We start from the raw sequence: 27,991 nt of genomic DNA, 5'->3' as shown, positions 1-27,991 counted from the left end.
ATTTAGATATGAATTTGTTTTTGAAATTATTAGAACTTTCTTGCCATTAGGAAGATCTTAGAACAGCAAAATTGGCTATAATATTTTATTTCTACTTAAATATGGTCTTAGGTAATCTTGTGGAATAATGATGTTTTTAAATTTTGGAGATAAGAAATTTTGTAATTTTAAAATACTTTATTATTTTCATTTCATGTGTATGAGTGTATTGGCTGCATGTATGTGAGTGCACCTGTGTCATGCAGTGCTGCAGAGGTCAGAAGAGAGTTTTGGATTCCCCTGGAACTGGAGTTAAGGACGGTTCGTAGCCATCATGTGGGTGCTGGGAATTGAACCCGGTCCTCTGCAAGAGCAGTCATTGCTTTTAACCACTGATCCATCTCTCCAGCCCTAAAATTTGTAATTTTAATATCTATTTTTGAACTAGCCTACATTGGGTTCTAGTATTTTCTCCAATTCAGTGGAGCCAGTTTCAACATGGACATGGATACTGTGTTGAATATAAAATTTACTGAATTTTATGTTATAATTTAAAAATTGTTCAATTTTGAAGGAATTGGAATTAAATAAGAAGATTAATGAAGAGATTACCTATCTTCAAGAAGGAAAACAGGTAAGCAATCATCAGATATTTTGGAAGTTAGTAAGTATTTTAAAATCCATTTATAGTGTAGGAACTAGACAAGGAACCATGTTTATCTAGGTCAGTGTTTAGCATAGAGTTAGGCATTCCGTTAATGTGTGTTGAATGGAGATATGCTTATGTTTTTAACCAGTCAAATATATACTCCTGGTTTTATTTTATAAATTTTTTTGTTTTAGTTTTGAGATTTTTTAAAAAAATGTATTTTTGTGTATGTTTGTCTACGTGAGTGTATACACATGTGTGTATGCAGGTGTGTGTATCTGTACATATAGAGGCCAGAAGAAGGCTTCAGAGCCCTTGGATCTGGAGTTATAGATGTTTGTAGCATGCCTGCCTTACAATGGGATGTTGAAATCCAAACTCTGATCCTCATGATTATATAGCAAGTGATGTTAACTGCTGAGCCATTTCTCCAGCCTCAGTTTTTGTGTTAGTGTCTCACTCTTAGCACAGGCTGGTCTGGAACCTACTACATAACTCATGCTGGCCAACACTCATGGGTACAGTCTCCCAAGTGTTGGGCTTACAGGCGCAAGCTATCACATCTGGCTATATTCACTTTTTGTTTGCTTTTTAAGATGGGGTCTCCCTGTAGCCCTAGTCAGCCTGGAACTCGTTATGTAGATCAGGCTGGCCTTGATCTCATAGAGATCCACCTGCCTCTGCCTCCCAAGTACTGGGATCAAAGGTGTATGCCATCACACCCAGCATGCATTTCCATTTTTAAAAGTCTTTTTTCTTTGTTTAGACCATAGCTACCTCGTCAGATAATTACTGAAAATGTATTTATATACCGTGCATGTTTTTTTGGACAGTCCCTCGTTTGAATCTATCTGAATCTATTTTTCTATTTAAAGATAGATTTGAGATTAGTCCTTTTCATTTATCTCTTGTTCTTCCTCCATTTGATTTGTGACATCTTAGTCTATGATGGCATTTTATAGCTCATGTGACATTTTCATAGAGATAATATTTCCTATTTGTGGATGAGTAAGCCAACAAGTTTATTTCAGTTTTGAATTCTTCACATTGTTCCTAGAATCTATGGCTCATTACAAAAATTTAATGATGGACATTTTTGGAAATAGTACTTTGTAGAAATTTATGTAATAGAAATTATTTCTATAATAAATTATAGAAATACTATTATTTTAATATAAAGAACTAAAAGTAGCCCATAAAGCTAAAATTAGAAATTGTATTTGAAAAATGAACTCAGAAACATGGTATATCATTTTTTGTTTTTGAAGGATATCCTCATTTCTTTTCAACATATGCAGCAATTACTTCAGGAACAAACTCAAGCTAATACTGAAATTAATGCAGAATTGAAGATGTTAAGAGAAAACAATCAGGTTATATATATATTATTTCAGTATATTTCAATTTAATGAGCTTCTGTTTAGTTGCACTTATGTGTCATGTTTTATCAAGATCATTTTGAGTTCTAAGGGTCAGATACTAGATTCTTTCACCAGTTTTCAACATTGGTGTTAAAGCAATGAAATATGCTGTTTTAAGAATGTAAGTAGCTAAAGTAACTAGTTCAATGTTAAATTTTATTGAGCATCTGACTTCATTTTGTAATGAGATAAGTGGAATTTTTCTTTATCTTAGAATTATAGCCAAGGTTCAAAGCTTAAGATGAAAGGGAAAAGGTGTCCACCACATTTTAAAAGAACCAGTTCTTAGAACCTTGGGGCATATCTCTCATCACAGGAATATGACAGAACTAGCACTGTTAACAGCAACATTCTAACATCCTCTTCACAGTGTATGTAGGAAATGATTGGGAAAGAGGAAAAATTATTCTTGTTAATATGTTGGAGTTCACAATTTGAAAAGAGTGGCTTTTCTCTTACCTCCCTAGTTGGGGAAGATCAAGCTAAATGAGGGAATCTACAAGAAAAAATCCATTGTAAAGACTCAGGTACAAGAAGGGAAAGCTGCAACCTTGTTTATTGGATGGAGGCTTGAGATACGGTAGCTAACAGAAGGTTCTCTCTGGTGTTGTCCATAGAGTAAAGTGCAGTAAATTCATGTGTAGGAGCATGGCATATGTGTCATGAAGTTTGGAAATTTATTAAGAACATAAAGGGTGATGCCCATATCTGATCTAGAAGTTTCAGGGTTTGAAAATTTTGGGAATAATCTGTGTCTGAGAGGCTTGATGTGTTATGCTGTCTCGTTGGTTCTGAATTCCACATGAAGGAACATGGGGGTGAGTGGAGGGGCAGGAACTTCACTGGGTGCAACTTGGCCAAGTGATGGGATGGCCATCTGATCCATCTCACAAGGAACTGGGGCATATTCAGATGGGGTGACCTTTCTGTAGGGGTTCTTTGGGTAGCAAAGGAAATAAAGTAACTTGAAATATTTCCCATGAAACCTATAGCCATCTCCCATGTAGGGATCATCATCAGTAGAAGCTAGGGCAAACTTCATAAGAAAGTAAGTAGAGGGGCTGGAGAGATGACTTAGTGATTAAGAGCACTTATTGCTCTTCCAGAGTATCAGGGTTCAGATCCCAGCACCCCATGTGTGACTAACACCAGCCCTTAACTGTAGTCTCACAGGTTCCAATACCCTCTTCTGGCTTCCATGGATACCAGACATGCAAATGATGCCCTTACATACATGCAAGCACAACACTCATGCATGTAAAATAAAAATAAAATATTTTTGAAAATTAAAGAAGAAAGTAATTAGAGTGATTGCATAGGGACAACACTGAGAAGTGCCTTCCATCAGTTTAATTTTTGACTCATTTTCTTGAAGTTTTTAATGAATTTTTATTTTTTTTGAATTTATGTTTTGTGTATTAAGTCTGATGGAACACTGAAGCATGTGCTAGAGGCTTCCAGCCTCATCAGGCATTTTCTTTTTCTATTGCCTCCCAGTCTTGGTTCTTGGTTATTAGCTCTTCTACCTTCTGATACCCTGGTCCTTGCCTGATCTTCTCCCTCCTCCTTTTCTGTCAGTGCTGCAGGTTAACAGGGTCACATTTGCATGGAAAGGCCCGTGTTATGTTTTGACATTAACTTCTTGGTGAGTGTCTAGGTACAGGCAGGGGAGATTTGGGTTGGGTACATGTACTTTGCAGCATTTTGGGGGGAGGCAGGACAACAACGTTCCTTATTCCAGGTTGGTAGCATCTTAGCTTGGACAGGGTGAGTCCCAAGTCCAGTACTGAGTGCATCCCTCCCTAGCAATGCATTCTCTCAGCAGTCACTCATCTGCCTTGGGTTCCGGTGGAGGGCCCAAAGGGAGGAAAAATTGGTCTACATATTTTAGCTAGAATGGGTATATGGGTGAATCAGCTGGCAAGAAAAGGGGGAACATGGTAGCTCGTGGATCTCATACCAAGTTGTCATGAGGCCCTTAGGCACCTGTGAGGGACTGCATTTCTTCTGTGAGTTTTTTTCCTGTCCGGTGAACCATGCCCTTAAAAGATGTTGTATGACACAGAACAGCAGAAACACAAAGACAAAGAAAAATTAGATATTTTAATACCTTTAGTAGAAGTTTTCTTCTGCCTATTTCACTTTTTACCAGGCCACACAAATTATACTAGTTCATAGTCATTGAATGGAACCAAATTTAAGCTGAGCAATGCAATTACCTCCTCATCATTGGTTGATGTCCTGTCTTGTTGTATAAAATCTTCTTCCTGCCTTCAGTATTGTAGGAGTTAAACTACCAAAGGTAGAGAGGGAGAGAGAGGTGGATTGCTAGACTCAAGCCACTTGCTCCCCTTAATCTCTTCATTTGTTCTAGTAAAAGACTAGTATAAAGTCTCTGAAAGTCCAGTTACAAGCAAGAGCCTCTTCATACTCCCCTTCCCCACTATATATTTAGGTAACTAGGACTACTTCTCTAATCTCTAATATATTTAACCTTCTTTCAAGAGGTACATGATATACCCAAAATATTTTGTGGAAACATGGTTTCACTTTGTAGCCTAAGCCTGCCTCGGCCTGTAGAGTGTTAGAATTACATGCATGCACAACCATGTCTGCCCAGATTCATTATGAGTAGCTGTTATCAAGAGCATCCTGTAATCAATGTAAAGGAGTTGAAACATAGTTTTGGGGGTGAACAAAATAGTAAAGGTTCATTAATTTAGTTCATGATGAATAGAGACCCAGAAAATGTAAGCATTGTTGTAGGGCCTTATAAATTGTGGCAAAAGCCTTATATCTTTGCCTTGGTTCTAATCTAGCACTATTTCTAGGATATTAAGTGCTTAACATATTTTTCCTAGATGTATGAAAGCTGTTAAGTTTATTAGATAAGTTGTACTAAAACCCCAACTCTCAACTTGCCTTTTGCAACTTCCAAGTCCAACATTTATGCATTGTTGGATTCTGTGGTGTCTGCAGTGGTCATCAGTATATAGTTATGTTTTGCTCTGAGGTACTACTAACCATGTCTATAAGTACTACCATGGGATCTGCCAATATGATAGATATTCAAATACCTTTTCTTTATAAATCAGGTAATTAATTATCTCTTGATACAATATAGAAAAGCTAGATTTCAGAGTAAGTTTTTTAAAGTATTGTCAAGTAAGGACACTAAAAGTCCAAACATTACCACCCATCACCATTGTCATTTAATAAAACAGAACTTTTTAACATAAAAGTATATCAAAACATAATCTCAGAGTAAAGGATAGTTCATTATAAGAAAAGTCATGTAATGACATTTTTGCCATTGACTAGTGGAACTTTGTCATGGATCAGTACTTAGCTATAGAGTGATGTCTGAGAACCACTGATATATAGCATAACAAAATATTAATGTTGAAAGATTGCTAGGGATAATGCCGCATAGACATGACAAGTGTTTTCTTGAGGAGCATTCTAATTCCACCTGTACTAAAAAGGATCATTACTCTGATAATGGCCAACTGTTTTTCATTGCTCTGCAATTATACTGTCATCTGTCTTACTTTTTTAGCAGTAAATTTTAGAAAGATCATAGAGACCTAAATTCTAGTTATAAGTATAGCTATGTTCCTATAGCCATGATGTTGAATAATTTTCATATTTTATTCCTGTAGCTACTGTATTATTAATGTATTAACTAGGCCAATTTACTAGTTTTTTCAAGATTAAAGCATTTAGCAAATGGTTTCATTTTGACCTCTGATGGTAATCCTTTTTGCCCCAAAGATAGTTTTCAGATTTGGTAATTCAGTTGGAAATAACAGTAAATGGTTTCCTGATAGAATAAACTTTACAAAAACAGCAGCATTGCTACTGAAGGAACATAAGAGAGTGTCAAGCACAAGTAAGGCCTTGTTACCCTTTATTAAATATAATGAATGATGTACAGAGAATGAATGTAGACTCAGAGATTACTTGGTTAGGGTTTCTGGCTAAACATATTGAACTGAATCCACATTCATTTCTACCTCCTTCTGAAACTGCTCTAAAACGAGAACATATCCATAAGGACTTGGAAATGGGGGAAGAAATAGCAAAATTTAAGTTTTAAAAGTGAGAACCAGGTGGACAATTGGCAATTCATTTAGCAAATAAAAGCCCAATTCAAAGGTGCAGAAATGGGGCCCAAAATGTGGTTGAGTGGTAGCATTCTTGCCCAGCATTTGTGAGACACTGGATTCGATCTCCAGCACCACCAAGGAAACAAAACAAAACCCAGATCATGAATGTAATACCATGTGCCTCTTGAATTGGGGTATGCAGCTGAAAGATTCAGACTAGATCTATGTAAGAAGCCATTGCAAACCCAGATTCCTCCCCACCCCCACCCCACAGGCACCTCTTCTGTCTGATTTGGAAGAAGATTGAGGGTTTATGCTTGGAATTTGAGAGATAGTTGAGGGTGAGAAGAATCTAGTAGTATGCTAGAGCTAGCTTGTAGTTTGAGAACTGGTTGTTAAAACAGTAGTGGTCTGAAGTTAATCATTCACTAGAAATGGCAAAAACTGCAAATTAATCTCAGTATTTCTCCCTCTCTCTTCTTTCCTGCCTTCTTTTGTCTTTCATTCCCCCTCTCCCTCCCTCTCTCCTTTCTTCTCTCCCTCCCTTCCTCCCTTTCTCCTTTCCTCCTTCCTTTCTTCCATCCTTTCTTCCTTTCCTCCCTCTCTGCTTTTTATTAGTGCACTACTGGAAATATATTGAAAATTGGGTCAAAAGTCTAAACATTGTATGAGCCCCCTCCCCCCAGTATAGTTTCTCCAGTTAAAGGACAGCTATACTGATTCCCAGGAAAGAGAATAGAAGATTCCTTTCTGGGGAAACTAACCTGCCTGTGCTGGATAGCTTTAGTGTCAACTTGACACACCTGGGTTGAGGGAGCCTCAATTGGGGAATTGCCTTCATTGGACTGGCCTGTGGCCATGTCTGTGGGGCATCTTCTTGACTGTTGAGTGATGTCAGAGGGCCCAGCCCACTGTGGGTGGTGCCACTCCTGGGCAGGTGGGCCTGTGTTGCATAAGAAAGCAATCTGAGCAGGGGCCAGGAGAGCAAGCCAGTAAGCAGTTCCTCCATGGCCTGTGCTCCAGCTCCTGCCTCCAGGTTCCTGCCCTGAGTTTCTACCTTGGGCTCCCTGATGAACCATGACCCGGGAGATGTAAGTTGAATATACCCTCTCCTCTCCAGGGTGGTAGTGGTCAGAGTGTTTTGTCACAGCAATAGAGAAACAAGCTAGAACACTGCCCAAGAGGAAAGACCATAGTTGCTTGAGATATGCGCTCCAAGTAAAATAGCTCAGCCAGGTTTTCCTACAGTGAAATCTAGCATTTGGCAAAAATTTTGACCAGCTCTTTAATACTTCATTCTTAAATATGAACAGATTGTTAAGGATCACTGGACATTTGAAGAAAGTCTCCCATATAAAAACCAGACAGAAGACAGTAATTAACAAACCATCTAAGACTAAGAATACTTAAGAGAAATATACATATTAATCCACAATACATAAAGTAATACAGAACACATTAAACATAAAAAGTGTAAAGGAAAGTTTGGAAGATAATGTTTAGATAGTCTTTTTAAAAAATATTTTGTTTATTTTTATTTTATGTGTAAGAGTGTACTGCCTGCATGTATATGAGTGCACCTGTGTCATGCAATGCTGCAGAGATCAGAAGAGGGCTTTGGATTCCCTTGGAACTGGAGTTAAGGACGGTTCATAGTCACCATGTGGGTGCTGGGAATTGAACCCAGCTCCTCTGCAAGAGCAGTCAGTGCTCTTAACTGCTGAGCCATCTCTCCAGCCCCTAGATAGTCTTTTAGAAAGTAGAATAAAAAGACAAAAAAGATGAGACTGCAGAGGTAGCTCAGTTGGTAAAGTGCTTGCCATACAAGCATGAGGACCTGAGTTTGATCCCCAGTACCCACATAAAAGGCCAGGTGTGGCAGTATGTGCTTCCCAGTGCTGGGGAGGTAGAGATGGGCAGATCCCTGGAACTGCCTAGCCAGCCACTCTACCCAGTTGGCAAACTCCAGTTCAGTGAGAGATGCCATCTCAAAAAAAAAAAAAAAAAAAAAAAAAAAAAAAAAAAAAAAAAAAAACAAGCTGGATAGCTCCCGAGGAGCATTATCTGGCTTCCCACACATGCACACAGATGTGCACCTGCACACGCACGCACACACACACACACACACACACACACACACACACACACAAAGCAAGAAGATGGAAAACAAGAGAAGGAGAATTCAGGAAGCCAGTTCAAGGAATCTGGTAATTTTCAGAGAGAGAGCGAGTGAGAACAGAGAAAATGGAGGGAGAAAGAATGATCAAAGAAAATACAAAAACATTCCACAGGCCTGAGGGATATGAGTTTGTTTTGCCCAATATCAATGTATATTATTGTAAATTTTTACATTAAATATGATTCTAAAACTCTGTAGGAAAGTATGACATAGAATGAGAATGACAAAACATTGGCCTGAGACTTCTCAGTGGCAACACTGGAGGGTAGAAGAAAATAGGATTATATCTGCAGAGGTTGGGAAGATACTGATCTCCAAAGCGGAGTTGTGCTGTACTCAGCTAATTGAATTGCCATTCATCAGTACACATGCAGGGCCTCAGAAATATTTACCATCTATGCGTGCTTTATCAGGAAGTAACAGTATGATCTGTCAAGAAAAGGAAGTAAAGCAAGAAAGAGGAAACTAAAGGATCTAGGAAATGGGAGACTGCAGAAAAGAACGCAGTCCTCATTGATAACTTGATTTGTGCAGCCAAATGAGAAGAGTAGTTGTATGGAAGGATGGAATGTCTCCAAAAACTGAAACAGGGAAGACCTGAAGGAGGCAATCTATTTCCAATGGGGTATGGGTCAGAACAGGAAATGATTGATATATCTACTACAGTATGTTAAGAACATAATACTGTTGATCATTTACGTTAGTAGAATAGAGACTGTGATGTGTTCTATCTCTTTCCTAAACATTAATCTATCTCCTAGAGTGTGTTAGCTGGGTATGGTGGTGCATACCTTTAATCCCAACATGCAGGAGACAGAGACAGGTGACCTTTCTGAGATCCAGGTCAGCCTGGTCTGCATAATGAGTTCCAGACAGGGCTACAGAGAGACCCTATCTCAAACAAACAAACAAACCATAAAAATAAAAAATAAAATAGCATATGTTGTCCATATAAAGGGATACTGCAAAAGATTTGTTAGAATGTTAAAATACTAACAAATCTATTAATATATATCACTGTAGCTATTTAGAAACTGTCCACTTATTATATGGAACTATAAATACAGGAAATATGTATTGTGTAAGAATGTTTACATTCTCCTGAAACCGAAGCAATTAAAATAGATATTTATTTGGGTACTTTCAAAGTGCATAGCTCCTAAGACAGTAGAGAATACTCATATTACAAGTTACAAAATACACTTTTATTAGACTTGTTGGTATAATTTCACAGTTACATATTTAAATATTGCTATTCTAGATATGATTGAGAACTCTTTAAATAGAATGTTCTTAAGCCTTTAAAATGAGATTAATTTATATTTAGTACTATGGAAAGTAAGCAAGAGATATTATCTTTTCTTTAAAAGAAGATTATAAAAGAGCGAATGTGTATGATAATGTTCTCATCTATATGTAAAAGATATACTTTATATGCTTTTTTGCTTATAGGTAATCTCTGTAATTATACAAACTTCTAAAGTCACTGCTTTTGAAGAAAAAAAGTGATAGTGTATACTTTCACCTTTTCTTTTCATATTATTTTGTGTGGCTTGAAATTTTTGCCTGAGTGTACATAGCTTTAATAATAAATAAATAAACCTAAAATTTTAGATGTATTAGACATGTAGATACTATTTTTCAGAATTACAAGCAGACAACAAAATATCTAATAAATTAGTGATACTAGTTTCATAGCTCCAAAGTCTTAGTCTTAGGAAATGCTTGCTAGTAATTTTTTAGTGTTTTATGGGGGTGGAGTGGGATAGAGTGGTAGTGATTCTATTACATTAATCCAATAAAGTAATTAAGCTAATTTGGCAAATAGTAAAATTATGATAAAAGTATTAATTGAAAATTAAAATTATACTTTAGATTTTTCTAGCTAGTTAATTTCTAAAATAAACATAAAAAATGTCCTATGGTAGTTAAAATCTTTCATAGGTCGGGCTGGATTGTGCTACATTTCATGCTTTTCAGTCCTGGACTTTATATTACTTTATCAGTACATTAAAACTTATGCAGTGAAACTGAATAATGGCAATGTTTTTATACCCTTTTATAGCCATTTCTTTATCATAGCCTCCCCCTATTTTCTGTTAGCTAAACTATAAGCACCTTTCTATTAATTTATGAAAATTATTGTTGAGGTAGCACATTATCGCAGATCTGCATGGCATTTTCAGCTTGTTCAAAGCAAAGGTCTGAGCAACATAAAACACATCAAAATTCATTAATGTGGTATTGATTATTTTTTGGATAATTAATTTTATTGCAGACCCTTGAAAGAGATAATGAGCTACAAAGGGAGAAGATAAAAGAAAATGAAGAAAAGTTCCTTAATCTTCAAAATGAGCATAAGAAAGCACTAGGAACTTGGAAGAGACATGTAGGTTTATTTCACATATAGATATTTAAAAATTACTATTAGATGCTATGAATATATTATAAAATGGTATAAGAAAATCACATTTTTTCTTTGCACTTTTAATTCCAAAGAAGTGAGTGTTTTTAAAGCTAAATTTAATAAAATTCTCTGTAATGTCATATATGGAAGGCAATATGTAAATATGTTTATGTACATATATAAGGCATATATGAATGTATTGAATGGCTTTTAATATGTGACAAAGAAGAATTAATGTAATTTTTTACAAAATGGTTTCCTCAGTGTATTCTATTGAATTAGAATTCTGTGCACCATTGTTAGATGATCCATTTGCTTTCCTCAGTAGTATTGTTGAGATGTGTCAGAGCCATGTGTAGAACACAGATGCAATGGTTGAATTCTGCAGACTAACATTTTATTATGAGATGGTATGTTGTAAACATAGGCACTTCTTTCAGCCACATTTGTTTATTTTACACTAAATGTTAATTTCGATTAAGTAGATAAAACAGTAGTATAAAATAATGTAAATTCAAGTTGCAAAACGTAAAAATTCATTTTCAAGACTGATCGCAAAATTGATTATTCTATCTTAATATCTATTTTCATTACCTTTTCAATTCTTTTAAAAATAATATAGTTGTCTGAATCTAGACTATGCAAAACTCTGGCTTTAACCACTCTTAAATTTTTTGATTCATTTTATTTTATGTGATGTGTATGAGTGTTTTGCCTACATGTATGTGAGTTCACCCACGTCATTGCAATGCCTGTAGAGTCCAGAAGAAGGTGTCTGATCCTGTGGAACTGGAGTTATAGATGGTTGTTAGCTGCTGTGTGGGTGCTGGGAAGTGAACCCAGGTGCTCTGCAAAAACAGCCAGTGCTCTTAACAGCTACATCATCTCTCCAGCCCTCAAATAAGTTAGGGGTGGGGTGTGGTGGTGTACACCTTTAGTGCCAGCACTCAGGAGGCAGAGGCAGGTGGATCTCTGTGAGACTGAGGATTGGGGCCAACCTGGTCCACATAGTGAGTTCCAGGCCAGCTGGGGCTACTGGGAGATCCTGTCTCAAAAAAACAAAGAAACAGAATGTTAGTATCATATAAACTGCAGTTTATACTTTATCACTTAAAAATACTCTGAAAGGGAAATAGTATTAACATGTGCTTATAATTACATAATATATTTAAAATTCAAAAGATAGTTTCAAGGATAGGGTTTAAATTTGATTAATTATATAATCAGTAGCTATGGATATATCTCAATGAAAAGACAGTAAATGAGGATGATCAGAAATTATTTAAGGAAAATCAAATTACAAAAGAAATAATCACAACACTGATTGAGCATAGTGTATGTGTTAAGCACTACTCTAGGCAGTGGATAGTTTTTTAAAAAATATTTTTGAGGCATGATCTTGCTGTGTATCCACCCTGGCCTCCAGTTTGCTGTATTTCATAGGCTAACCTCAATCTTGTGGTCTTCCTGCTTCAGCCTCCAAGAACTGGGATTACAGGCTTGTGCCTGGCAGTGGATTTTTAAAGATGCCTATTAAGTACGAAGAATGCAAAGAGCTCACACACTGAAAGGGTCAGTGAATATAGAATTGACTACAGCAGTAAAATATGAATTTCAGTATTATTGACAAAGTACTATGAAAACCAAACATAGAATTTTAGAAAAAAGATGATACAAGTTTAGCCTTGAAATTTGAGTAGGATTTCACCAAACAGAAGGTCCCTAGTCTTTACCATTCCTATTCCATACTGCTGGCAATCCATTTTTTAAAAATAGGAAAAGCCATGGAGGCATAACACTGTGTTTTCAAAATTGATGAATGGCCTGCTTTGAGTAGGAAATAGGGCATGCAGAATACAGAAAACAGGTTGAGATAAGCTCTTAGGGGAGAAGCTGGGGAGGAAACATAGATTTAAGATTTACTAGTAGAAAAGTGAAATTTGAAGTTGTATGTTAAATAAGAGTATATAGGAGTGGAAAGCTTGAAGAGAAGATTGCTAAGAACCTTGGGAATGGCAACACTTGAGTTGGGTGTGTGTGTGCCAGGAGAGGAGGACGCCATAGGAATAGTGGGAAAGGCAGGAGGATAGAGTTGGAAGTCAAAAGAGGATGTTTAGTAATATAGCCGGGGTAGCTCAGTTTACGATAGGGTGCTTGCTAGAGTGTACAATTTATGGGTTTAGTCACCAGCACCGCATAAAACCAGAGGTGATGGTTCAAGCCCAGAACTGAGGACATGGAGGCAATTAGATTCAGAGATCCAAGGTCATCCATCCTTGGCTACATTTCTAGTTCAAGGTCAACCTGGGCTACATGAGACCCTGTCTCAAAAACAACCAAAACAAACAACAACAACAACAACAACAACAACAAAACAATAGTTGTCAACATAAACGCTACAGAGATTTTAAATTGTATGAGATGTGTAAAAATTATTTTTCAATATATGGGTACTATTTAAGAAAATAGTTAATAAAACAATGATGGCACAAGCCAGGTTGTTGGGAAGAATGGAGACTTAGAGTATGAAAGAAGCAAATGGATTATTTAAGGAGAGGGGAGGAGGGAAAGAGAGAGGAAAAAGAGATGCTAAGTGGATAAAAGAGGAAAGTTAATGTGAATAAAGGATATCTATGGACTGGGAGGAAGTGCTGGGATATTATGAGAGAGTGAAATTAGGAAAAGAGTCAGAACCAGAACTAAGGGAGACAGGAAAGGAAGTAAGAAGCACATGGGGGTTTAGTCTTGGAAAAGATGCATCCTGTAGAAATAGATTAAGAGATGGCTAAAATAGATGAAGAGAAAACATTAGTTCACACCTGCTTGTCTTTATAAAGTATATTATACACATTTGTGACATTTATGATGGATGTTTACAATTTTAAGAGACAACTGAATGTATTCTTCTATGAAGAAGGGTAATTTTCTGTTCAGCAGAACTTACCTTGTCTTGTTTCTGTGATGTAGAAATCTATTTCTAGATGTAAGTATGAGGCTAAAGTGCCACATTTTTTATTGTTTTTTTGAGACAGGGTCCCTCTGTAGCCCCAGCTGATCTGGTATTTGAAATGTAAACCAGGCTGGCCCCCATTGCACAGAGATTCACCTGCCTTTGCCTCCTCCTGCTAGGATAAAAGTGTGTGCCACCTGGCTTACTTCATACCCTGATTTAAAAAAAAATTAATAACCCAGTGACTTTAATTTGTGCTGCCCATCTACTCCTGGGTGTGTGGTCATCCACTGGAGAGTGGTCAACCTATCAGGGGCCACACCCTTAAAGAAAACTGACTCTCCCCCAGAAGCCATCAGTTGTCCTTAACTCCTCAGCTCATGAACTGCTTCCCACTCAATGCTAGAATACTGACTGGTTTTGATCCTGTATAGATATTGTGCAGGCAAACAGGTGCTGTGAGCTCATGAGTACAGAGGTTCTGTCATGTCCAGAAGACAGTTTTGCTCAGGTCCTCCCTGACCTCTAGCTCTTAAACTCTTTCTACTGCCTCTTCTACAGTGATCCCTGAACCTTGGGAAGGGGGTTGTGATAAATCTAGAGCAAAGTGCCACTTTCTATTATGCCACTAAGTGTTCTGTACTCTTCATCTAGTTGAGTTTAAATCTAGACATCCAGATTGCAACAATAAAAATCTAAGGAAACAATGAAGGTATAACTTTATAGGATTTTTATAACTAAAAGTAAAAAATAATTTCATTTATAAAAAGAGGTGTTTAAGGGCACAGGCCGTTGATCTAATTTTGGTTTCAGTATTGACTGCTACTCTATCTCCACAGTCTTGGTCAAATTACTTAATTTTTGTAACTTCCAAATTGACATGGGATATCTCATGGAGTATGAAGGTACAGTTATATTTAAGTGCTCATCACCATTTCAAAAATGTTATTTCTTAATATGAGTAGTTATTTTGTTTTTACTTTTACTTTTTGCTATTTTATAAAACAATATTTTCAGATAAAGCCTATTTGGATGCTTGCTCATTTGAGTAAATGTTATACTAGGTTGAAGAACTTAATGGAGAAATGAATGAGATTAAAAATGAGTTATCATCACTTAAAAAAACTCATATGAAGTTGCAAGAACATTACAACAGATTATATAGTCAGAAAAAATCTGAGGAAGACAAGTTTCAGGTAAGATTTAAATATGCTTTTGGTATAAACTGTTAAATTAGGACCATTACTATTAATTTTTTCCATTTTTCCATTTTAAGGTGCTGAGATTTCAAAGTGAGTATAATCATGTTGTCTATATATTTTGTTATCTTTTGTTTACAGTATAACATAAAGATCAAAATCACTCGGGTATGGATTTTCAGTTGTTCCAGGATACACATTTGTTGAAAACCTATTCTTACTCGCACTGTAGCTTGATACTTTCTTTGAAAATCAGTTGTTCAAATATATATGGATTTATTTCTGGAATTTTTATTGTGTTGATGTTAAGTTGATTAGACATCTAACTTGGTGTCAATGCACAGTGTCTTTATTAGTGAAAATGTTAATACATCTTCAGATCGAACGTAAGTCCTTCCGGTTTTCTTCAGTTGTTTTTTGCTACAATAGATTCTTTACATTTCCATATCACTTTTAGCATTTGTTTATTGATTACTGAAAGAGCATTCCATGCGATTTTTATCAAGAATGTGTTCAGTCCATAGATGAACTTATGAAGAATTGACGTCTTAACAATATTGATTTTTCCAGTTCCTGAACATGGTATAGCTTTCCATTTTTAGGCATATTTAGGAAAGATCTCTCAAATATATTTTGTAGCTTTCCTGGTATAGTTTTGCCACTGTTTGGTAAGATTTCTTTCTGCATGTTTCATGTTTTGATCCCATTGCATTTCTTGTAGGCTTTGTCTGGCACTTCCATTTATTCTAGCGCCTCATGTATGCCAAGTATGTACTCTGCCATTCAACTACACACAGAGTCATATGTAATCATACTGTTGAAACCCCTGTTTTAAAGTTTTGTCTTCTTTTTTCCTTTTTGTTTTGTTTTGAGGCAGGGTCTCCCTCTAGCCTCAGCTAGCCTGGAACTCACTATGTGGACCAGGCTGGCTTCGATCTCGCAGAGATCCACCTGCCTCTGCCAAGTGCTGGGATTACAGGTGTGCACCACCACGCCCGAATAAGTTTTATTTTTCCAACTATTCATTGCTCACATACATAGAGTTGAGTGCTGTACACTAACTTTGTTTCAAATTAATTCACTGTCTTCATAAGTTAGCACACTGCGTTAGCACAGCACACACGTTTCTTTTTCTCAACTTCACTGCATTAGTTAGGACATTCTGTAGAGTGCTGAACAAAAGCTGGGCTCATACTGACCTTGCTTCTCTTCTCAGAAGTACATTATTTAGTCTTTCATCATTTTGTATTATTTTAGATACTTATTTCTTGCTTATATTTTTATCAAACTGAGACAGTTTTCTTCTATTCGTGGTTTGTTGAGTTTTTATCATAAATGGGTGTCAAAATTTGTAAAATTTTTTCCTATCTTTAATGAGGTGATCAAATTTATAAAAAAATTAGTATGAGTTAATTGATTTCCAATGTTAAAATATCCTGTATCTGATTGTCATATGCATTCTTTAACAGGTAGTTGGATTTGAATTGCTAAGGCTTTACTAAGAATTTAGTATTGGTGAGCAATACTGTTCTAAAAGTATTATTTATTTTTTTGTTTTAAACTTTGTTTTTTTGTTTTGATTTCTTTTTATTGAGCTTTTAAAATTTCATGCATTTCCCATTCAAATCCAGACCCCCTCCCCCATCCATGCCTCTCCCAATCTCCCCACTGAACCCTATGCACTCTGCCATACATGTTGAGTCCTGTTCATTCAGGTGTTTGTACCCAACTGTCCTTCAGTATAAATGCATCCATTGGAGTCTGATCAGCCCATCCAGTAGTCATATGTAAATCATACTCTGCCTCACCAGGCAGCAATCAGACTTAAATAGTTCTCAATCTAGTGCTGACATGCCACCTATTTCTCGCCTCCCCTTTAGGCCCTTGTTTAATTGAGCTGATGTGGGTCCTGTGCTCCATGCCACTGCTGTCACAGGTCACATGAGCAGGCCTTCAGTGGCCTGGAAGCAATAAAGCTTATAATCAACAGAAAAAGAAGTAAATATACAAACTCAGGGGGAGATTAAGCAAAACACTCCTGAATCATGAATGGGTCAAAGAAGAAATTAAGAAAGAAATAAGTATTCCTGGAACAAAATGAAAACAAGAACACAACAAAACCTCCAGGGCACCCTTAAAACAGTCCTAAGAGGGAAGTTTATAGCTCTTAGTGCCTACATTAAAAAATCGGAAAGAGCACATGTAAACGAGTTGACAGTACAACTCAAGACTCTGGAAAGGCAAGAACAAACCAACCCCAAACCTAGTAGGCAAGAGGAAATAACAAAACTCAGAGCACTTTTTAAGGTGCTTCTTAGCCATTTTTATTTCTTCCTTTAAGAACTCTCTGTTTAGGTCTATTGCCCATCTTTTTATTGGGTTGTTTTAGTTTTTTCTTTGTATTTTCTGCTTGATTTTTGTATGAAGAGTAATATTGATCACCTTATACACTGATGTGGAATGTGATGCTCCTTCCTGTATTTCCTAGCACAGTTTGTCAAATTGGTATTATTTCTTTATTGTTAGGTTCACCAAAAAGTTGTTTGGGCCTTTTCTTTGTGGTAATATTTTTAATAACAAATTCACTATTTATTTGTAGGCCTCTGCAGATTTTCAGTTTCTTGTAGTGTGAAGAAAAGAATTACCATAGAAGGCCTTTGAATGCTGTTCTTTGAAAGGCCTTCTTGTAAGGTTGGCACTTGGTTGATGCCTGGAAACTTGATGTGGGGAAGAGATTTCATCACTTCTAACTGATAAGAATGACTTAGTGCTCAAACTATGGGTGTGAAAAGGATGGGTTATTCTGGATACTATTCTGTGTCTAGAAGACTGAAGTTTTAGTAGATACTAGACAGAATGCTGCATAACCAGCCTCTCCAAAATATCTTAACACACTGTCTAATGAGCTCTCCTGGTAATTCCTTATCAATTCACATTTCACAATTCTGTACTGCATGAATTACCATCCCCTTTTTAACTTCACTAGATGATTCATGGAAGCTTTTACCTGGTTTTCTCCAGATTTTACTTTTCCTTTGCCTGTTTCACTTTGTATTCTTTCATTGTAATAAATTTTAGTTTGGGGTATGACCATGCCAACCTGTGAGTCCTGAGAAACCACTAATTAATCCTCAGGGTGGTTTTAGGGATCGTCAACAGTGTTTGTGGAACTTTTGAATTTGAGTTTGTCCTTTTCATAAGTTTCCAAGTTTATTAACAAGCTTACTATAATATTCCCTTATTGTTAAATTGTCCTATAGGATGTCCGTTGCTGCCTCTCTTTTATTAATAGCACATACTCATTATAAAAAGTAATGGACTTCATTATCTCAGTTTTTTTTGTTTTTTTGTTTTTTGTTTTTTTTTTATTCTTATTCTTTTATGAAGTTAGTTAAAAATTAATGAACAAGAAATTAAAGAGACTGCGCTGCAATTAAGTTAGAATATTCTAACTGAAAAACAATTACTGTGAAACTATTTACATTCTCATAGAATTGTAAACATTTCTCAAGGAATACTTTACAGCACAACTTTTTTTTTTCATACAGAAGAATTCATTCCAAAGCAATTGACATTGAGACGTTTTCACATGCATTTCTAATCTCTATATACATGACTATCACTGGTCACAGTCGCCCACCTTCTGAGCTCCTCGGCATCTGAGCATGAATACAATATATACATGCATATAACATAATTTGATCATGTCCACCCTTTCATTTCTTTCTCTTTCCCTTGGTATCCTTCCTCTTCTCTAATAATCTCTACTGTCATGTCTTATTTTTAGAGTCTTATTTTTAGATAGAAACAATTGTCTTTCTGAATCTGGTTTCTTTTACCCATCATGATCATCTCTAGTCCAATTTTTAGTTCTGTGAAGAATGTTACTGATACAGGACTTGCATTGAATTCGTAGATTGCTCCAGCTAATTTAGGCATTTTAACAATATTAATTCTGCTAATCCATGAACAAGAGGGGTCTTTCTACCTCCCAATGTCATCTTCAATTTCTTTCTTCAGTTTTTTGTAATTTCCATTTGTAAGGGTCTTTCACCTCCATGGTTAAATTTATTCTTGGGTATTTTCTTTTCTTGAGGCCATTGTGAATGGGATTATTTTCCTGATTTCTTAGTGAGGTCATTCTTAGTATATAGAAAAGCTCCTTACTTTTATAATTGATTTTTTCCTGCTCCTTTGTTGGACTTGCTTAAAGATACGAGCATCTAAGATTATTCTGGGAGAGTCTTTAGTATTTTTTGAAGAATAGGATCATATCGTCTATAAACAGGGAGAATTTGACTTTTTCCTTTCCAGTTTCTCTCTCCCTTTCTTTTGTTCTAGCTAAAATTTCAAGTATCATATTGAATAAAATTGGTGAGATCAAGCCACCCATGGTGGCACATGCCTTTAATCCCAGCACCCAGGAACCAGAGGTAAGCAATCTCTGTGAGAGGAAGGCCAGCCTGATTCCAGGCCAGCTGGGGCTACAGGGAGAACCTGTATATGAAAAAATAATGGTGAGAGTGGACACCCTCATCTTGTTCCTGATTTTAGAGGAAATGTTTTCAGTTTTTCCCCATTCAGTATGTTGGCTATGCAGCCTTTCTTATGTTCATGTATAATACTTCTATATACCTAGTTTCTTTCATGTCTTTTTTTTTTTCATGAAAGGGTGTTTAAATTTCTCAAGTTTTTTCTACGTTTATTTAGATGTTCATATGACTTTTAATTCTTGATTATTTTTATGTGCTAGATTATGTTTATTGTACCTCTGGAATGCAGCAAAGAGGGCATCATATCCCCTGGAACTGGGGTTACAAATGGTTGTGAGCTGTCATGTGGGTGCTGGGAACTGAACTCAGGAACCCTGCAAAAGCAGCCAGTGCTCTTAAGTGCTGAGCCATCTCTCCAGCCCCAGTGTATGATCTTTTTAATGTGTTGTTGAATTCAGTTTCAGTTATTTTATTTAGGATTTTTGCATTTGTGTTCATTAACCATATTGGTCCATGTTTTTGTTGTTGTTGTTGTTATGTACTTTATCTGGTTTTTATGTCAGAGCATCACTGGCTTTGTAGAATAAATTTGGAAGCATTTTTTCCCTCTCTGTTTTATGAATAGTTTGAGGAGCATTGACCAGTGTGCTTTAAGCAGCTGATAAAATTCATCAGTGAATCTTTCTGGCCTTGGGCATTTTGTTATTATAGACTCTTTTAAATTATTATTTAGATCTCACTGTATTATTAACTTGTTTATGTCTTATATCTTTTTGGATCCATTTTGTTAGATCATATTTTTCTAGAAATGTGTTCATCTTTTTCTAGATCTTAAAAGTTTATTGGATTGAAAAAAAAGTTTATTGGGCTGTATTTTTTCAGAATAAACCCTAATGATTATCTGGATTTCAGTAGTGTTATAATAATCCATTTTCATTCTTGATAGTGGCAATTTATGTCTTCTCTTCTTTCTTGACCAGTTGGTTAGGAGCTTTTAAGTTTTATGGATATTGTCAAGGAACTAGGCTTTATTGATTTCCCACTCATTTTGTTCACTTGCTATTTCATTGAGTTCTAGTTGCTTATGGTTGCAACTTAGATTATTTATTTGTCTTCTTTTCTAATTATAAGCATTTAAAGCTGTGATTTTTCCTCTTGGTACATTTAGCTATATCCTATAAACTTGGATATACATCTTCACTCTCCTTCAGTGCTGTGGATTGACTCCAGAGCCTTGTACTTGCTAGGCAAATGCTCCAGCAATGAGTTACATTCCCAGTCCTTGTTATTATTTTTAAATTTTTCAATTTATCACTGTTTTTTGACAGGGTTTCCCTGTGTAGCTCAGTCTGGCCTTGAACTTATTATCCTTCTGCCTCCATTTCCTGAATACTGAGATTACAGGTGTGTGCCACTATGCCCAGCAGTTTAAAATATTTTATGATTTTTGTTGTGAGATATTCTTTGACTCATACATATGGGAATAACCCTTTAGAAGCATGTTATATAATCTCCAAATATTTGAGAAATTTCCCGAAGCCTTTTGATAATTGATTTCAAATTAAATTTGGTTGTGATAAGAGAAATTTTGTATAAGATTTTTCATTATTTTAAATACATTAAGACTTGTTTTTGATTAAGCATATTGGCTAGCTATCTTGGTATTTCATGTATCTATAAAAAGAATATATTCTGCTGTTGGTTTGTTGAATATTTTATAAATGTCAGTTAAAGTTGGTTGATAGTGCTGTTCAAGTCTTGCCCAAGTTTTTTGTGTACTTGTTCTATCTTTAGTTTTAACTGTGAATTTATTTTTCTCTTTTCAGTTCTGTCAGTTTTTGCTTCTACCTCTGTTAGTAGGTATTTGATTTATGATTATTATTTTAAAAATATTTTACTATTTTATTTTATGTGTATGTGTACATTGCCTGCATGTAGGTGAGTGCACCCATGTCATGCAATGCCCATGGGGGACAGAAGAGGCTGTCGGATCCCCAGGAACTGGAGTTACAGACAGTTGTTAGCTGCCATGTGGGTGCAGGGATTTGAACCCAGGTCTCCTGCAAGAACAGTGTTCTTAATTGCTGAGCCATCTTTCCAGCCCAGCTACTCCATTTTTTTTTTTTTTTGTCTTTTTGAAGCAGGGTCTCCCTGTAGCCCCAGCTGTCCTGGAACTCACTATGTAGACCAAGCTGGCCTTGAACTCACAGAGATCTTTTTAAAAAATATTATTATCATTATTTAAAGACATGGTCTTTCTGTAGCCCCCAACTGGATTGGAACTAACTGTGTAGACCAGCCTGGCCTCAATCTTACAGAGATCTGCCTGCCTCTGCCTCCTGAGTGCTGGGGTTAAAGGCATGTGCCACCATACCTGGCTAGCTACTATGTTTTCCATGATTAATGTTTTTATGCTTAATGTTTGCATTATAATTTTATTTTTTAACTTCAATGGGAATACTCATTCTCTTTCTCTCATCCATTCCCTTCCTTTGTCTATTCTTCCCTTCTTCAGTTTTGTTTTTAGTTAGGGTCACATGTAGCCGAGGCTGCCCTTGGACTTGCTATGTAGCCAAGGATGAATTTGAGCTTGCCCCCCCCCCCCAGCCTCTGCCTCCCTAAGTATTGGAATTATACACATGCACCACCATGCCAGGCTCCCATATTTTCTTTTTTATGCTAAATAATATGAAAAAGGTCTTTTTTTTTTTAAAAAAAAGAACTATTACATATATTTTATTGCTATGGTAAAATGTATATAGCATAAAATTTGATATGCACAGTTTAATAGCATTAAGTAATTTACAATGAACATGGTTATGTACCAATAAAATCATATTTACAAAAACAGACATCAGCCTCGATTTGGCCTCTCAACATAGTTTGTCATAACATGCTTTCAAATAATATTTCACAAAGGCTTTGTTGTTAAGAAGCTTGGACTACTATGCAGTCATTTTCTCTTTCCTGTCCTTTGTGCTACTGTTACCACATATTTACTACCATATAAGCTATAAACCTCACTATATAATGATTATTTTGCCTTATTTTTAAAAATTTTACTTTAAGTAATCACTTAACTGTCAAATAGCAATTAGACCAAATGTCTTTCACAGGCAATCTCATACTTACCATTTCTGTCACTCTTTGTTCCCATAGGAAGAAAGCTTGAGTAATTGTGGGGTTCATCTCAGTTTTCTCAAAGAACAGTTTTTCACTATTTTCCATTGTCTGAAAGATTTTTTTCATATATTTAATCCACTTTTCTAGTAAGTTACAGTAAAAAGGCAAGTTTAAAGACCAGTTACTGGGGCTGGAGAAATGGCTTAGCAGTTAAGAGCACTGACTGCTCTTGCAGAGGACCTGGGTTCAGTTCCCAGCACCCACATGGCGGCCACGAACCGTCCTTAACTCCAGTTCCAGGGGAATCCGAAGCCCTCTTCTAACCTCCACGGTATGGCATGACATGGGTACACCCACATACATGCAGGCAATACACTCATACACATAAAATTATAATAATAAATAAAATATTAAAATATTTTTTAAAAGACAAGTTACTTTAGCATTGCTAGAATTAATGTTGAATGTTCTAGAGAAGTCTGTTATTTTTAAGAGCTCTGCAGTTCTATTTAAAGCAAGAGTTTTCAATGCTATATGTCTGATCTTTTCAAAAGGTGAATATGATTAATACATGCCACAGCACAAAGGAAGGACAAATAAGTAACTTGAGGAGGAGCTGCTCAGAGCAGATCTCACACCTAAGTGAATTGTTTCTAAGTTGTCAAAAATAAGAAATTTTCAGGGAAAGATAGTATCAAGTTGGTGGAATATTATAGGCAAAAAATCAGAAGTGTGAAAGATTGTTCCATGTGGGGCCTAGAAGCAGTTTAGTGTGGTTGCAAGAGTGTTGGCAATATAGTTAATAACAGAAGAACTTGAAAAGAGAGGCAGATGGCAAAATTAAAAATTGTTCAACGGTCCACACATAGGTGTTTGCTCTTTACTTTGAGATTTTAAGCAGAAGAGTAAAGTGGTCAGATTTCTTTTTCTTTTTGTTGTTTTGTTTTGGTTTTTGAGGCAGTGTCTCCCTATAGCCCCAGTTGACTGGGAACTCATTATATAGACCAGCCTCAACTCCATCTCACAGAGATCAGCTCTTCTCTGCCTCTGGAGTGCCACATCCTGAGTGCTGCTCCAGGAAGGTTTACTTTTGGAAACATTGTTTTAGGGCTGGAGATGTAGCTTAGTAGAGTACTTGCTTAGCATGAACAAGACCCTGGGTTCAGTTCCAAGCACTGCACAAAACTGGGTATGGACTGCACACCTGTAATCCCAGCATTGGGAGATCAAAAGTTCAAGCTCATACTTGGTTATAGAGAGTTTAAGGTCAGCCTAGGATATATAAGACCCTGTCTCAGGAAAAAAAAAAAACAAAACTATTTTAGTGATGTTGTGAATACTGTGTGATAAAACGTTACAGAAAACAGCTTGGAGAATATTGCAGTAGTCCAAGCAGGAAATACTTATTTTAATATCCATAAAGATGGTTTACCAGTGATGAATGGCAAATCATTCATATACTTTACGATTGCTTGTGAAAATTAATGTATCAGGAGGCAGCGGTGGGAGGGTTGGATTGTGAATTCAAGGCTATCCTGGGTTACATAACAAGATTCTATATCTAATAAAAATTTTCAAAACTTGCATTCATGGATCTTTTCATCATTCATTCACTTTCAATTTGAGGATAGGTTTTTTAAAAAATCAAGTAAGTCATGCATTTTTAAGGTTAAGAAGGGTAGACAATATAGAAACTTTAAAATATGAAATTGGGGACTGGAGAGATGATTCAGTGATTAAGAGCACTTATTGCTCTTGCAGAAGACTGGGGCTTGGTTTCCAGTACCTACACTGGGCAGCTTTCAACTGTCTGTACCTCTAGTTCCAGGGGGATCTGAGGCCCTTTTCTGTTTTCTGTAGGCTCTTGAATGTACATGGTTCACATAAACTCAAAAAGGCAAATACATATACACATACACATAAGTTTAGTAAATTTAAAAAAAAGATGAAACTGAAAATCACCTCTAATCTTACCTCCCAGAAATGGTAACTGCTAAATATTTGATGTTTTGATGCTTAGGCTAGGCTGGCTGGCCAATAAGCTCTTGTGGATTCACCTTTCACCACCACTCAGTGCTGGGGTTACAAGGCAAGCAGTCATGCCCAGCTTTTTATTGTGGGTTTTAGGAATTAGAACTCAGGTTCTCATGCTTGGAGAGCAAGCACTGTTACACAGTGAACCACCTCTTCATCCCCAACATTTTCTTTGGGGGCGGGGTGGGATTATACATTTTCACCACTTTATACAGAAAGTTTATAACTTTTAAACAGTAAACCTTGATGTCCCCTTCACTTTATTTTCTGGTAAACAGCAATCTACCTCCTGGCTCCATTTTTATATTCTATATATTTATGTTCTATATATTTATGGAAGTGGAATCATATATTTGTACCTTTGTATTTGGCTTATTTGAAGTAGATCAGGTTTTCAACTTCATCCATTTGTAGTCCCTCTTACAACTTTCTTTTCATTGTGAAATAGTATTCTATTGTATGAACATACCAAGTTTTGTTCATTTTTGATGGTCACAAGAATAGTCCCACCTTTTGGCTCTTGTGAATAGTGCTGCTATGAATATTGACTCTATTTGAGTCCCAGTTGTAAGATTTAAGAATAGAATTGCTGTGGTCGTATGGTAAACCTAAGAATGGAACTGCTAGGTCACATAGTATGTTTAACTTAAAAAAAATACATATTTTATTTATTATTTTAATTTTATGTGTATGTATTTCCCACATGTATGTAAGTGCAGTCAGATCCCCTGGAACTGGAGTTAGACAGTTGTTAGCTGCCATGTGGTGCTGGGATTCGAACCTGGGTCTTCTGCGAGAACAGTCAGTGGTCTTAACTGCGGAGCTATCTCTCCAGCCCCAAATATGTTTAACTTTTTAAGCAAATGCCTTTTAAAATACCTTCTGAATAGCAGTTCTTTTTAAATTAGTAAATCTGTATGAGTTTCCAGTGTGTGACTAAGATGTGTCACAATAAACTTATCCATGCCCTTGTTGTTAGACATCCTTTTAAAAATTTTTATGTGTATGAGTGTATTGTCTGCATGTATATAGTGCACCTGTGTTGTGCAATGCCTGTGGAGGTCAGAAGAGGGCAATGGATCCCCTGGAACTGGAGTTATGAACTGTTAGCTGCCACATCCGTGCTGGGAACTGAGCCTGGGTCCTCTGCAAGAGCAGTCAGTCAGTGCTCTTAACTGCTGAGCCATCTCTCCAGCCTCCATATAAAGATTTTTATGTGCTTTTGTGCTTATTTCTGTAGGATAAATTTCCACGAATGGCATTACTGGAGCTAAGAGATTGGTTACCTATATTTTTGAACATGTATTACCAAATTGTTTCAACTCATGTTTCCAGCCATTATGTGTAAGAAGAGTATCTGTTCCTGTTCCCTAATGCTCTCTTAATACATTGTTTTACCTTTTTTTTTGGACAGGGAATAGCCCTGGCTGGTCTGGTACTATATAGACCAGGCTGGCCCCAAGCTCATGGAAGTACTCCTGCCTTAGCCTCCTGAGTGCTGGGATTACAAATGTGTACCAGCATGCCCTGGCTTTTACTGGTTTTAATATGTATTTTATTAAACATTTTAATGTTTATCAGTTAGATTTTTTGGGGGGGGTTAGTTTATGTTTTCATTTGCAATTAAACATGTTCAAATATCTCCTACATATATCTGTAAGTGCTCTCAGTCCATCTTTTTTTTCTGTGTAGGGCCAAGTTTCTTGAAAAATTAAACTCATGTTCTACTTTCTTCCTTCCTATTTATCCTTCAATGTAAAGCAATTTTGCTTTGTCACTCCAACCCCTCCAATGAACCCTACATCTCATGGACTGTACATCGAGGGCCCTACATCCCCTAGACCTTCTGTCCAATGGACCTTACATCCAATGGACAATTTTCAGTTCCTTTTTAAGTACTTGATTTTTGTCTCCTTCAGTACTTTTTTCTCTTTCTCTACTATATTTCACTGATTTGTTCTTTCTGTTTTACCTCCTAGGCTGTCCCTTGAGGTGGTGATAATAATAATATAATTAATAATACTTGAGGAACAATGTGCTGTGAGGGTTTCATATATATAATCTTGGCAGAATTTTCAGGCCCTTGATGAGGAAGCAGGCTTGAGTGAAAGCTGGATTTAATTAATTGTATAACAAAAAGTGATGAATGTCACTTCTGAGATTAGGTTATAACAGGACTGCATTTACCTCCCCCCAGCTCCCCTTTTTCCTACCTCTCTTCCTGCTGTCCTCATCCCCAGCTGTGAGTCCTTATCACTTCAGCAGGGACAAGAGAGCTCCTGTGCACATTCACAGTGCCGTATACTTCCTACATTTTTATTAATGGTGTCTATTATTTCTTTTCTGATCTGCAAACCAACTTGCAAGTGTTTTGAGGGCAAGGACGGTATTTTGTTCCCTTATTGTATCCCAAAGCCTAGTACAGTGCATCATGGAAAAATGTGCTCAATATTTAGGGGAAAAAAAAGATGCGTTCATTTGCTTTTTTGAAACAGGGTCTCTCACTGTAGCCTAAGCTGACCTGGAACTCACAATGTAGTCCATACTGGCTCCAAACTCCTGGCAATCCTCTTGCTTCAGCCTCCCAAGTATTGAAATTATAGGCATGTGCCACCACAGTTTATTTGCTGTTTTATAGGTACATGCTATTCAAACAATTTGCCTAGCCCCAGTATTCTCCCTCCCTGCAAAATTGCCTTCCATGTCTAACGTATTTTTAGAAAAAGGGTTTTTTTTTTAATTGCACATAATGTATATGTGGTATTGTGTGATAGATTGTATACAACGAACTTAAATAATTTGTATTTCAAATAGAAACTGCTGAATGGTTGAATTGAAATACAGATTCCACTTTTATCAGCAAAGTTTGCATAAGTGTTTAACTATTTTTTTCATTTTATACTAGAATGTTCCAGAACTAAATAATGAAAAATGTGAATTATCCGCTAAAAAATCAGAAAATACCATCATAGTGAAATGTAATTCTGGGCAAGAAATATGGGAAAAAAATATGAGTTTTTCTTCAGATATTGAATACAGAGAAAAGGAGGAAAAGAAAGAGCTACCTGTAGAAGAAATTATAGATGGTAACCTCACATTTTTTAACCTAACATTTTATAACTCACATTTTGAAGATCTGTTAAAGCACCATCATGGGCCTTCTATGGAGTTTAGGGCATATCAATTAAGGTTTTGCTTTAAGGACCTTCTAGTGAAGTAGGAAAAAAATACCTTTTTTATTTTATGTCAAACAAGCATCATTTCAGTTATACTTTAATAGTCAATATTTACAAATTAATATTTGGGGAAAGTGATAATGCTGTCTCTTCAATTCTTAATTCTTTGTTTTTTGTTTGTTTGTTTTGGGTTTTTTTTTTTTTTGCATTGTTTTTTATGCTCAGTTCTTTGCTGAGAGTGTTCTCTGGGTCACCAGTATATTTCTGATGCA

At 36.3% G+C, this 27,991-nt stretch overlaps 1 protein-coding gene across 1 annotated transcript in view; it reads left to right on the top strand.

Moving 5' to 3' along the window:
* Positions 1-27,991, top strand: part of Ccdc73 (coiled-coil domain containing 73) — a 180,938-nt gene that overhangs the window by 142,701 nt on the left and 10,246 nt on the right. The window contains exons 10-14 of the mRNA XM_008851776.3: positions 554-613; positions 1,897-2,001; positions 10,616-10,726; positions 14,759-14,890; positions 27,449-27,629. Coding sequence (XP_008849998.1) covers positions 554-613; positions 1,897-2,001; positions 10,616-10,726; positions 14,759-14,890; positions 27,449-27,629 — 589 coding nt within the window. The remainder of the gene's footprint in view (positions 1-553; positions 614-1,896; positions 2,002-10,615; positions 10,727-14,758; positions 14,891-27,448; positions 27,630-27,991) is intronic.

This window comes from Nannospalax galili, unplaced genomic scaffold, assembly GCF_000622305.1.
Source record: "Nannospalax galili isolate Female #2095 unplaced genomic scaffold, S.galili_v1.0 scaffold11, whole genome shotgun sequence".
Taxonomy (NCBI): Eukaryota; Metazoa; Chordata; class Mammalia; order Rodentia; family Spalacidae; genus Nannospalax; species Nannospalax galili.
Note: the sequence above shows the minus strand (reverse complement) of the source record. Positions and strands in the feature narration are given on the sequence as shown.